We start from the raw sequence: 12769 nt of genomic DNA on the forward strand, positions 1-12769 counted from the left end.
ATCTGCTTTCTGTCACTAAAGATGAATTGGCATTTTCTAGAATTTTATATGACTGGAATCCTACAGGCCTCTTTCGTTTGACTGGCTTCTTTCACTCAGCTTAATTATTTTGAGATTCATCGTGAGTATCCTGTTTATCATCTGTATTGCTGAGTAGCATTCTGCTGTATAACACAGCATATCTATATACTTGTTTAAAACTTGGGTTGTTTCCAGTTTGGGGCTATTTACACACAGGGCTGCCATGAATATCTGCATGTAAGTCTTCGTGTGATCATGTGCATTCATTTTGCTTGGTAAATGGATACCTAGGAATGGAATACCTGGATCATATGGTCCCATATATATGTAACTTCTTAAAAGAATACCAATTGTTTTCTACAGTGGTTATACCATTTTATATCCACTCCAGCAGCGTGTGAGAGTTCCAGTTCCTTCACATCATCTCCGTCATTCAGTACTGCCTGTCTTTTTGATTACACCCATCCTAGTGGGGGTGATGTGGTATCTCCGTGTGGTTTTAATGTGCAGATTACTAAGCATCTTTTTTTTTTAAATTAATTTATTTTTTGGCCGCACTGTGGAACATGTGGGATGTTAGTTCCCCAAACAGGGATCGAACCCGTGCCCCCTGCAGTAGAAGTGTGGAGTCTTAATCACTGGACCACCATGGAAGTCCCACTAAGCATCTTTTTATGTGCTTTTTTGCCATCTATATGGCTTCTCCAAAGTGACTATTGAAGCCATTAATTGGGTTGTATGTCATACTGAGTTTGAGTGTTCTTTATGTAATCTGGATTCAAGTCCTTTATCAGATGAATGATTTGCCTGTGTTTTCTTCCAGTCTGGGCTTGTTTTTCATCTTTTAAAGAAGTGTTAAATTTGGATGAAGTCCAGTTTATCAGTTTGTTCTCTTATGGATCATGCTTGTGGTATTGTATCTGAGAAATATTTGCCTAAAACAAGGTCATAAGGGATTGCTCTTATGCTTTCTTCTAGAAGTGTTAGAATTGTAAGTTCGTTTTTAGTTTTACACCCATGATCCATTTTTAGTTAATTTTTTATATGATATATGTAGGATGAAACGTTTTTGCTTTTTTTTTTTGCATATGTATATCCAATTTTTCTAACATCATTTGTTGAAAAGATTCTCCTTTTTCTACTGAATTGCCTTTGAACCTGTGTTGAAAATCACTTGTCCATATATATGTAAATAAGCCTCTTAAACCGTCCAGGGCCTGGCAGTAGGGAAAACCACTAAAGAAAGCTGAGGACTCTGGGATCCCAAATGGTCTGGGCAGTTGCCTTCTGGTATGAAGCTTGGGCTCAAGCTTTGGAGCCTTTAAGGGTATCTTCAGGACTTCCCTCGTGGTACAGTGGTTAAGAATCTGCCTGCCAGTGCAGGGGACACGGGTTCGATCCCTGGTCTGGGGAGATCCCACATGCCGTGGAGCAACTAAGCCCATGTGCCACAACTACTGAGTCCACGTGCCACAACTACTGAAGCCCACGCACCTAGAGCCTGTGCTCCGCAACAAGAGAAGCCACCGCAATGAGAAGCCCGAGCACTGCAACAAAGAGTAGCCCCCGCTCACCGCAGCTAGAGAAAAGCCCGCGCAGAGCAACGAAGACCCAGTGCAGCCAAAAATAAATTTATTTATTTATTTAAAAAAAAAAAAGGCTGTTTTGAACTTGCCCTGGGAGTCCATCAGGAGTGGACCTGCAGAGTGTGCCAACCTTGGGAGAGTTGAGGAGATAATCCCTGAAATCATTTTTGGTAGGGCTTAATTCTCTCACTGTCCTCTATTGAGCAAGGCTGGAGAGTACATAGAAAGTACCTTTCTAGATGCATAGGAAAGGTGTTAATTCAGTACATGCAGTGGGTGCTTTAGGACATGGGGCTTAATGCTCTTCCGCAATTCTGGTTGAGAAGGGCTGCTGGACCAAGAAGGGCTAGGAGACTGAGACTTAGAAAGCTGGGAGGCCTCATCACTTCACAGCATCCACAGTCGCCCGAGCCTGGGCGAGTTCTGAGCCTTTTCCAGTCTGAGATTAGATGTGACTCCAGGCAGTGGTAGAGTTGACAACAGACTGCCACTCTCTAGACCAGGGGTCCCCAACCCCTGGGCCGTGGACTGCCTGTTAGTAACCAGGCCGCACAGCAGGAGGTGAGCAGCGGGTAAGCAAGCGGAGCTTCATCTGCCGCTCCCCATGGCTCCCCATCACTCACATCACCGCCTGAACCATCCCCCAGCCCACCACTGTCCGTGGGAAAATTGCCTTCCATGAAACCGGTCCCTGGTGCCAAAAAGGTTGGAGACTGCTGGACCCCAGTTCTTCCGTGCTCAACACCAGGCATCTTGGGAGCTGTCCAGAGTGGAGACACCTGCTCTCCTAGAGGCTGCAGACTGGACAACACACTGCTGCCTTCTGGAGCTGCCGTTGGCAGGAATCCTCCCTGTCTGAGAGCAGTCAGGGCAATGAGGTGGCCTGCCCAAGGCTGAACTGCCACAGGAGCGCTTCCCGTGCCCGGGGGTCTCTCTCCCATCCCTTGAGGACTCTTGCCCGGCCTTGCCAGGATATGTGTTTGCTCTCCTGCCAGGCCTTGTAGACAGGAAGTTCAGGGCTTGTGTCCTACAGGAATTAGAAGTTTTTGAGGTCCAGCCTGAGCCTCTCAGGAAGTAGGGAGAGCGAGCAAGTTTGGTGCTGGGATGCAGGTTTGTGTTAGTGGTGTGTTGTGTACCGGTAGAGTGATTCCCGGGCAACGGAAACACTTTCTCACAGGCTCCTGCGATCGACCTCGGCCCCTCTTTTGTGTCTAGGGTATTAAACCAGAACCCTCAGCTAACGCACTTCTTGTCTTCCAGGCGCTCCTAGCAGGCATGCGGAACCGGGAGAACGGCTCGCCCTGCCAGGGCAACGGGGAGCAGGCAGGCAGGGGCAAGAGCTCGGGCTCCGCGTGGCCGGGCGAGGAGGAGCCCAGCAACGACGTGACCACGCCCTCCTACAAGAAGCCTTTGTATGGCATCTCGCACAAGATCATGGAGAAGAAGAACCCTCCCACCGGAGACGCGCTTAACATGTTCGAGCTCTTCGAGAAGGCGAACCCCAGGAACAGCCCCTCACCACTGCGGCTCCTGAACGAGCCGCAGAAGCGGGACGGCGGCGGCGCCGCGGCAGCCACCGACAGTGACCCCAACATCTACTTTCTCATCCAGAAGATGTTCTACATGCTCAACACGCTCTCCTCCAACATGTCACAGCTGCACAGCAAGGTGGACCTGCTCTCCCTGGAGGTGAGCCGCATCAAGAAGCAGGTGAGCCCCACCGAGATGGTAGCCAAGTTCCAGCCGCCCCCCGAGTACCAGCTCACGGCAGCCGAGCTCAAGCAGATCGTGGACCAGAGCCTGTCGGGCGGCGACCTGGCCTGCCGCCTGCTGGTGCAGCTCTTCCCTGAGCTCTTCAGCGACGTGGACTTCTCCCGGGGCTGCAGCGCCTGCGGCTTTGCGGCCAAGCGGAAGCTGGAGTCGCTGCACCTGCAGCTCATCCGCAACTACGTGGAGGTCTACTACCCATCAGTGAAGGACACGGCCGTGTGGCAGGCTGAGTGCCTGCCCCAGCTGAACGACTTCTTCAGCCGCTTCTGGGCCCAACGGGAAATGGAGGACAGCCAGCCCGGCGGCCAGGTCGCTGGCTTCTTCGAGGCTGAGCAAGTGGACACCAGCCACTTCCTGGACAACAAAGACCAGGAGGAGGCCCTGTCCCTGGACCGGAGCAGTACCATCGCCTCGGACCACGTGGTGGACACGCAGGACCTAACTGAGTTCCTGGACGAAGCCTCGTCGCCAGGGGAGTTCGCGGTCTTCCTTCTGCACCGGCTCTTCCCCGAGCTCTTCGACCACCGAAAGCTGGGCGAGCAGTACAGCTGCTACGGGGACGGAGGCAAGCAGGAGCTAGACGCACAGAGGCTGCAGATCATCCGCAACTACACGGAGATCTACTTCCCCGACATGCAGGAGGAGGAGGCCTGGCTGCAGCAGTGCGCCCAGCGCATCAACGACGAGCTGGAGGGCCTGGGGCTGGACGCGGGCAGCGAGGGCGAGCCCCCGCGGGACGACTGCTACGACTCTTCCAGCCTTCCCGATGACATCTCCGTGGTCAAGGTGGAAGACAGCTTCGAGGGCGAGCGGCCCGGCCGGCGGTCCAAGAAGATCTGGCTGGTGCCCATCGACTTCGACAAGCTGGAGATCCCGCAGCCCGACTTCGAGGTGCCTGGCGCCGACTGCCTGCTCAGCAAGGAGCAGCTGCGCAGCATCTACGAAAGCAGCCTGTCCATTGGCAACTTTGCCTCACGCCTGCTCGTGCACCTGTTCCCCGAGCTCTTCACCCACGAGAACCTGCGCAAGCAGTACAACTGCAGCGGCTCGCTGGGCAAGAAGCAGCTGGACCCGTCCCGCATCAAGCTCATCCGCCACTACGTGCAGCTGCTCTACCCGCGGGCCAAGAATGACCGCGTCTGGACACTGGAGTTCGTGGGCAAACTGGACGAGCGCTGCCGGCGCCGGGACACGGAGCAGAGGCGCTCCTACCAGCAGCAGCGCAAGGTCCATGTGCCGGGCCCGGAGTGCAGGGACCTGGCCAGCTATGCAATCAACCCCGAGCGGTTCCGGGAGGAATTTGAGGGGCCCCCGCTGCCCCCCGAAAGGAGCAGCAAGGACTTCTGCAAGATCCCCCTGGATGAGCTGGTGGTGCCCTCGCCCGACTTCCCGGTGCCTTCGCCATACCTGCTGTCAGACAAGGAGGTTCGCGAGATCGTGCAGCAGAGCCTCTCTGTGGGCAACTTCGCCGCGCGGCTGCTCGTCAGGCTCTTCCCCGAACTCTTCACCGCCGAGAACCTACGGCTGCAGTACAACCACTCCGGGGCGTGCAACAAGAAGCAGCTGGACCCCACGCGGCTGAGGCTCATCCGCCACTACGTGGAGGCCGTGTACCCGGTGGAGAAGATGGAGGAGGTGTGGCACTATGAATGTATCCCCAGCATCGACGAACGGTGCCGCCGCCCCAACAGGAAGAAATGCGACATCCTGAAGAAAGCCAAGAAGGTGGAGAAGTGATGGGCACCGCGGGCACTGAGCGTTCTGCCGGAGCCCGCGACGTGTCCACAGCCGCGCACCTTATGTCGGCGGGGAGTGGCCTGCTGCACTTGCACACGTGACCGCCCCGCCGGCCACGGCCGCGAGAAAGAAGCCTCGCATTTGGCCTCTTGTACTTACGACTTTTGTCCTGTGTTCCTGGTGGTACAGCCAGAGTCGGGGGAGGGCCAAGCTGTGATAGCAGAGAGGCCTCAGGAGTCAGGGTTCCCTCTCCTCGGCAGTGTCCTCCCAGTCCCCTCACAATTTGAAATGCAAATCGAGCAACCCTCTTGGTCCTCTTCCCACGTTTTACATCTTCCACTTTTATCAGTTTTTTTTAAGTTAAAAAGAAACCCTTTTTTAAGAAAATCATTGGGCTCTGTGGAGGCCATTTTACTTAGAAAAAAATCTTTTAAATATTTGAGATGAAGTACTGTAAGATGAATTCAGTTGCTGGGAATTTTTTTTTAAAGACGGTTTCAGATAAATGAAATGTTTAGAAGTGCCATGATCATGTGTGTGGCTAATTAATAGCTTCAGGTGGCCATGATCATGCGTGTGGCTAATAGCTTCAGGTGGCCATGGCCATGATCATGCCTGTGGCTAACAGCTTCAGGTGGCCATGATCATGTGTGTGGCTAATTAATAGCTTCAGGTGGCCATGATCATGCGTGATGGCTAATAGCTTCAGGTGTCCATGAGCATGCCTGTGGCTAATAGCTTCAGGTGGCCATGATCATGCCTGTGGCTAATAGCTTCAGGTGGCCATGATCATACGTGTGGCTAACAGCTTCAGGTGGCACAGAGATGGATTTACTGACCTTGTCTTTTACATTGGATTTTGGAAGAGTCAGGATGCCTCTTGGATGGCGGTGGAGGGGATGGAATAGTGCGATGTCTTTCTGACCATGGTCAGTCACCTTCTCCCTCCCACTGTGGTACTGAGGAAGGGGCTTAGGGGGCGGCCTGGCCCACATTGCCGCGCCGGTAGAATATTGTGCTCACTCTGTAGACGAGAACACTGGATGATGATGATGATGATGATGATGATGATGATGATGATGATGATGATATGAATGTAGAGAGACGTGGAAACACGTTCACAATGTCTTCATTTGAGCTGTGTCCTCCCACTGCCCCCTCTCCTCTCTAGGCAAGGATGCTGTTGGAGGGGCAAACACATTACCTTGGAGAAGTGTGTGTGGATATCTTGTTTGATTTAAGGATGGGCCCCTTTGGGCTCACCAAGAACTGTTTACTTTCCATGTGTGTATTTGTACAAAACAAAACCCGGGTTCTGGGAGCTGTATGGTGACTTCACCACACCTCAGTGTCAGCTCCTCCAGTCAGTACACATCCTTGTTCCTCAGGGTGGGCCCAAGCCTTGGGCTCTCTTGGGGATACCTGGTATTGGAAGGACACAGGCCATCTCAAATGGGGCTCCCATATCCCTTCCTAGGGTCCACTCAGAGCTTTCCCTCTGGGCCCTCAGAAGGTCCTGCTGTCCTACATCTGGCTGGTCCCTTGGCCTCGGGATGAGACACCTCTTTTCTCTCCCCTGGTTGGGAAGGTCACATTGCTCCAGGCCAGCGGCATGCTTTCCAGGATTCCAACCTGGAGGAAACTGCCCAACAGGTAAAGTCCTTAATATAAAAACAATACTTTTACCTACCTGATTGTGGGGGCCAGTGCCTAAGGGGGAAAGGAAACAGTCTAACCCAAACACAGTACATCATACCAGAAAGCTAGAAAATGAATTGAATCACACAGGGTAGTCCTAAAACCCTTGTGGAATGTTACAGATTTAATAATCTAATGGCTTAATATTTTGCTACCTTAAAATGCAGAAATAATAGAAACAGTCTATGACTTTTCTTCATACAGATAAGGACTTCAGTTTCAGTGGCTGTATGACAGAATTTTGCCTGCACCCAGCGGGCAGTTTTTTTTTTTAATATGACAAGATTCTGAGCAGTGTCAAGTTGCTGATCTAATTTTAGTAAATTTGCTTTTAAATGTCATTTACAGATTATTTCTATTGAAACTGCAGACCTGAATTATTGCAATTTAGAAATGCACAGGGACTTAATAAATGACTGTCTCCCCACACACCCACATGTGCACACACACATTTCTTAGTAGAAAACTGAAGTGAGAGGAAGGGGACCGACATGAATAACAAGCTCAACCTCTTTGTGCCTGGAAAGGAGGAGGACTGGAGCAGCCAGAGACTCACTTCCCCCTCTCCTGGGCCTTTCTCTATGCCTTAGTCTCTCCAGCACATAAATGCATGCCTGCGCGCGCGCACACACCCAAAGACGGCAGTGGCGCTCTCTCACTCACCAGCCCTGTGGGCGCGAGGGTGCCATGGAATTTGTTCTGGTCTCTAGGATGTATCCAAGAGGATTCCAAGCCATGTGAAAACTGCCCTGCTTTCTGGAGGGTGGAATGTGACCCTGCAACTTCAGAAGCACAATCATTTAATAATTAAAAAAAAAAAATCATCCTATCTACCCACGATAGAGACATCAACAAGGTTCTAGGAACGAACTATGTCTCTTTAGAACCTAACGCATGTTCAGTTTTTGGAAACCGTGTTTTGGTGGTTTCCTTAATACCTTTCCTTGTAGGGCTTCTTCCCCCCAAATCTTAGAGTCCCTTCCAGTGAAGAGAGGTGGACACACTCTGTGACCTGTTTCTTGTCTCTCTGGACTGACTCATCAGGAACCGCCTGTGGGTCCCGTGTCTGTCTCTGTGGTGTCCTCAGAGCTCCAGCCATACAGGTGGGCTCCAGGGGCAGTTTTTTTTACACGAAGCAATAGAAGTACAAAATACTAATTTTTTTTCAAAATTTAATGTTTTCCATAAAATCTGTTGGCAAAACCCCTTCTCCCTCCGCATCTAAATTCTTTGATTTTTACTTGTTTGCTTTTTTTGGAATTTCTCCCCCCTCGTGTCCAGAGGACTAAGGAAGTAGCACAGATACATTCTGATGTTGAGTAAAATAGCAAGTCACAGTAGGTGGTAGTGTCCCTTGTTTTCCTCTGTTAGTAAGTTTTAAAAGAATGTATGAAGATAGTCATGAATGTACTAAGTGTTCTAATCCTGCTTCAGTTCACTTTGGCTGTGTCTACATGACCACACACGTTTGACAGGGAATAAAGTCGTGTCCAGTGTCATGGGTGTTAGTGTGCCCCTTCCCCCTTCAGTGTTGGCTCCAAACCTTCCTTTCTTTTTAAGTTTGGGGGGAGGGGCTCCACCTCAGCAGCAATCATCGACCAACCAATGGGATCTACTTAGTGGTGAAGGGATTCGCTGTTTAAATGCGAAGAGTCACTGGCCTACCCTAGCACAGCATGGCCACTCGGGTTCCTGCAGAGATGGCCTCAGTTTTCACCTTTGCCCCCAAATGTTTACTTCTTGCCTGACTGAGGAGGAGGGTCTCGAGACCCCGGACTGGAGGCCATTGGGCTCTTACCCTGCCTCGCTGTGTGGATGGTGATACGGAGTGGGCAGGGGGCGGGGGCCGAGGGGCTCCGACTGTCACGTGGAGGTACTTGCCTCTTGTAGATCCAGCCTTAACGTTCTTCTGACATCCTAGTGACAGCAGACCCTGCACGAAGTGGATGTCAGAATTAATACTGTGAGGAGACAAAATAATGAGTATAGTTTTACCAAAGATAATGAAATATCGCATAATGTCTGCATTTTACCATTGATTTGAGTGCATCCTTAGAAAACTGAATGTAACAAAAACCCAGGACATTTTTGGAAATTGTATGCTCTCTAGCAACTTTGTGTGAATTTTTATACAAGCACTGTTTTATGAGTTATATAAAATGTTATAAAAATAGAAAATATATGGTCTCGTAACATCTTATTTTCTTAAGGCAGAGGTCTCTCGGAACGTCTGGGTCTGTCTGTCTTTGCGTGCGGCCTCCCCCCTCCCCCCTCGTCCCCGGGGAGGGCGCGGGCACTCGGGGCACCTCGGCCTCTCGGACCTAACGCGCTCTGGCTATCGGGGTGCAGTTTGTCACAGCCGAGTGACTGAGACGTCTCCACACAAACCGCTTCCTGGCCATGCAGTAGGGGCGCGGCTGACTGCCCCCCTTTCCTGGTCGGGTGCCAGACCCGCCCTGCTGCTAAACTAGCAGAGCTTCAGTTCACTCTTTTTTTTCCACTTTGGATTAAATGAGATTTCGTTCCTCAAAGCTAACGTATTATTAACTGGTAACAAAAGGATGCATGTTTTTTTCTCGCCTCTTTGGCGAATTATAAATCATTAAATACTATTTCACAGTGAAAATAAGGTTTCAAGCTATCAGAGCAACACTGTTTTGGACCCGGGGTTCGCGCGGCCTGAAGTGAGTCGTGGCCTGCGATTGGAGCCCGCCGCCTCCAGGGCGTGAGCGCTCAGTCCTGAGTCCTGACACCTGTGCTGTAAGCCTCGCGCAGGTCAGGGCTGGTCGGGGCTGGAGCCTCAGACATTTACTCCGTGAGCAGGTCTAAGCAAGACTTGAAGGAAGGCTAAATTCTTTAGGTCCGTTCTGGCTGTGGGTATCTTTGTTTTCGACCAAAAGAAAAGAAACAAGTGCCTTTCCTCAGCTGCCGAGAAGGTGCTCGGTGCTTCCGAGGAAGCGGAGGCCGCACGGGGGTGAGGCCCGCCCTTCAGCCGCGACTGGCGCCGCGGCCGGCATCCCGCCGCCCAGCGCTCGCCCGCGCCACGGCCTCGGTCTCCGAGCTCGCCTGCATCTACTCGGCCCCCGGTCTGCACGGCGAGTGACGTGACGGCCACGGAGGGTAAGATCAATGCTCTCATTAAAGCAGCCCGCGTAAATGTCGAGCCTTTCTGGCCAGGCTTGTTTGCCGAGGCTCTGGCCAGTGTCAACCTCGGGAGCCTCATCTGCAAGGTGGGGGGCAGGCGGACCGGTCCAGCAGGAGAAGCAGGCGGTCCTGCCCACTCCAGCGCCGCTGCCCCAGCTGAGGAGAAGAAAGCAGAAGCAAAGAAAGAAGAATCTGAGGAGTCTGATGATGACACAGGCTTTTTTTTTTTGACTAAACGTAACACATTTAACAAAAAGCTGAACTGTTAAAAAAAAAAGCTGAACTCTTTGCTTCTGTTTTTGCTTTGCTTCTGTTGGTCTTGCAAAAAAAAAAAAATCAGAGAATTTCAGTATATGTGGTTTCACTTGTAAAAGCAGTTCTCAGAAATAAGAGCGCCGCACCAAATTATCCTGAAGTTTGGAACGGTGGGATGCAATGGACTCTTTAAGAGAGCTTCCAGAGAAATCTAAAATCCTTCGGCCAGTGGGAACGAACATTCATTGTCTGCTTGCTGTGACGGCAGTGTTGGGCATACCTAACATTCATTGAGTATATACAACAGTGCCGAGGCACACCGCTGAGAGTTGCACCTGGATCGCGGCTTGCAATCATCCCGGAACCCTGTGACGTAAGTTCCCTAATTAAGCCGGTTGAGACAAGAAAGCTAAGGCCCTGAAGGGTATGTGTGTTATCTCATTTAATTCTCATAAAAACTCAGTGTCTTGGGCAATGCCATTATCTCCGTCTTGTGGTGAGGTAGCAGAAAGGTTTACCGGCCAAGTTCACACAACTGGCAAACTTCAGTGTCAGGATTTGAACCCAAGTTTGTCTCGTTCCGCCGTACCATCTCAGAAACTAAACACCCCTGAGCCACACACAATACACAGAGATTCAGACCCGAAACCAGTTACAAGTCAGTGGTGTCCTGTCACCCACATCCTTTAAGCCCCAGTTTGTCTGATCTTAGATATGGGGGTGCCGGTTCTCAAACTGCCCTGGGTGAAATAATTGTGGCAGTTGTGGACAGACATGTTCTGGTAAGAGTAAATTTTTTGAGATAGTGAAAGTGACTGCCATGGATCAGATTCCTTAGGGAGCAGAGCCTGAGACTAGGATTCTTGTGCAATTGACTGAGGACATGCTCCCAGGAGATGGGAAGCAGGACGGGCCCAGGGAAGGCTGTGAGCGAGAGTGTGGTCTCCTCTGCAGTCTGGCCTCATTGCCAGCCACTGGGAGGCCCTAGAACATGAATTGTTTGGCAGAATTAGTACCAGGTGCAGCAAAGGGGCCAGTTGGTCGGTGAGGTCTTCTCCAGGGAGAGGGGTAGCTCGCCTGGCAGGGTGGCTCCCTTTGCCAAGGGCAGTGTTCCAGAAGGGCCATTGTGAGTGGTTAGCTGGCTCTCAGCAGCAAGGGCATGGGTGCGCTGGAAAGGGAATCTGGGTGGGACTCCATCAGCATCCACTAAGGGGCAGAACCACCAGAGGGCACGTTACCCCAGGGGTTCTGATTCTGTCTGACTGGGGTGGTGCCTAAGCATTTGCATTTCTAAAGAGTTCCCAGGTCGTGCTGGTGCTGTGTCCAGGGGCTGCAGAACGACTGCATGACAGTGACTTCAAAAAATACACTGTGTACATCTCAGAAACTGAAGGCTTAGCACTTTACTGATTAGTAGAAATAGATCTGAGCTGAAATAAGTGGTTTCCTGTTGTGTTCAAATAAAACTGACCTTTTTTAAAATTACAAATTATAAGTTTACTAATGAGGAGTACTTAATACTGTGAAACAGGTAGACTGGTCCTTGTTGGAGTTGTCAGGAAAAACTTCCCCGGGCTCCCCTGGTGGCGCAGTGGTTGAGAGTCTGCCTGCCGATGCGGGGGACACGGCTTCGTGCCCCGGTCCGGGAGGATCCCGCTTGCCGCGGAGCGGCTGGGCCCGTGAGTCATGGCCGCTGAGCCTGCACGTCCGGAGCCTGTGCTCCGCAACGGGAGAGGCCACAGCAATGAGAGGCCCGCGTACCGAAAAAAAAAAAAAAAAAAAAAAAAACTTCCCCAAGGAAATGGATGACTAGCCTAGATTTGAAAATGAGGAATTAATTAGGTGAAAAGTTCAGCATGCAAACAAGCTTTGGGGTACAAGAAGAACCCCTTAGGAAACAATAAAAGGAAGCCAATGGGGCTGGAACTAGAGGAGGAGGAGGAGTTTCGTGAACCTGCAGAATTAGTCCAGGGCTGGATGACTTTGTTTTCACCAAATTGTCCTTGGATCCGTACGAAAAGAAGAAACTCTTCACCTGTTCTAAGTAGGGAGGGGAATATTCTGTTCTGATACAATCGTTGAACTCTGCCTTCTCAGCCCAGTAAGGCTGCCTTCCTCTGCTGGTGTTCTAGTCACCTTGCCATCCTGACTTCTTAACTAGTGATAAACGAAATCTTAGCTTTCAGGTCAGTGGGAAGAGGCAGGTTTACAAATACTTCAGCATCAGGGCTTAGGGTCACTGGCCAAACGTGGTAGCTTTTGCCAGAACATTTCTGCAGGGGGAGGCCTGTCCATTGCTTTTTTTTTTTTTTTTTTTTTTTTTGCGGTATGTGGGTGTCTTATTGTTGTGGCCTCTCCCGTTGCGGAGCACAGGCTCCGGATGCGCAGGCTCAGCGGCCATGGCTCACGGGCCCAGCCGCTCCGCGTTATATGGGATCTTCCCGGACCGGGGCACGAACCCGTGTCGCCTGCATCGGCAGGCGGACTCTCAACCACTGCGCCACCAGGGAAGCCCCATTGCTTTTATTTTAAAGAGCAGGAATTTGTTTGTTCTTCTA

At 51.1% G+C, this 12769-nt stretch overlaps 1 protein-coding gene and 1 pseudogene across 4 annotated transcripts in view; both read left to right on the forward strand.

The window, feature by feature from the left end:
• BEND3 (BEN domain containing 3) overlaps nt 1-8990 on the forward strand; it is a 34367-nt gene extending 25377 nt beyond the window's left edge. For 2 of the 4 annotated variants that reach the window (XM_067702433.1, XM_067702434.1), the window contains one exon: nt 2868-8990. In XM_067702433.1, the coding sequence (XP_067558534.1) occupies nt 2868-5114 (2247 nt within the window). In that variant the 3' untranslated portion in view covers nt 5115-8990. The remainder of the gene's footprint in view (nt 1-2867) is intronic. The other 2 variants (XR_010933788.1, XR_010933789.1) reach the window with 2 other exon arrangements.
• Nucleotides 5114-12769, forward strand: part of LOC137204887 (uncharacterized) — a 67520-nt pseudogene continuing 59864 nt past the window's right edge.

This window comes from Pseudorca crassidens, chromosome 13 (assembly GCF_039906515.1).
Source record: "Pseudorca crassidens isolate mPseCra1 chromosome 13, mPseCra1.hap1, whole genome shotgun sequence".
Taxonomy (NCBI): Eukaryota; Metazoa; Chordata; class Mammalia; order Artiodactyla; family Delphinidae; genus Pseudorca; species Pseudorca crassidens.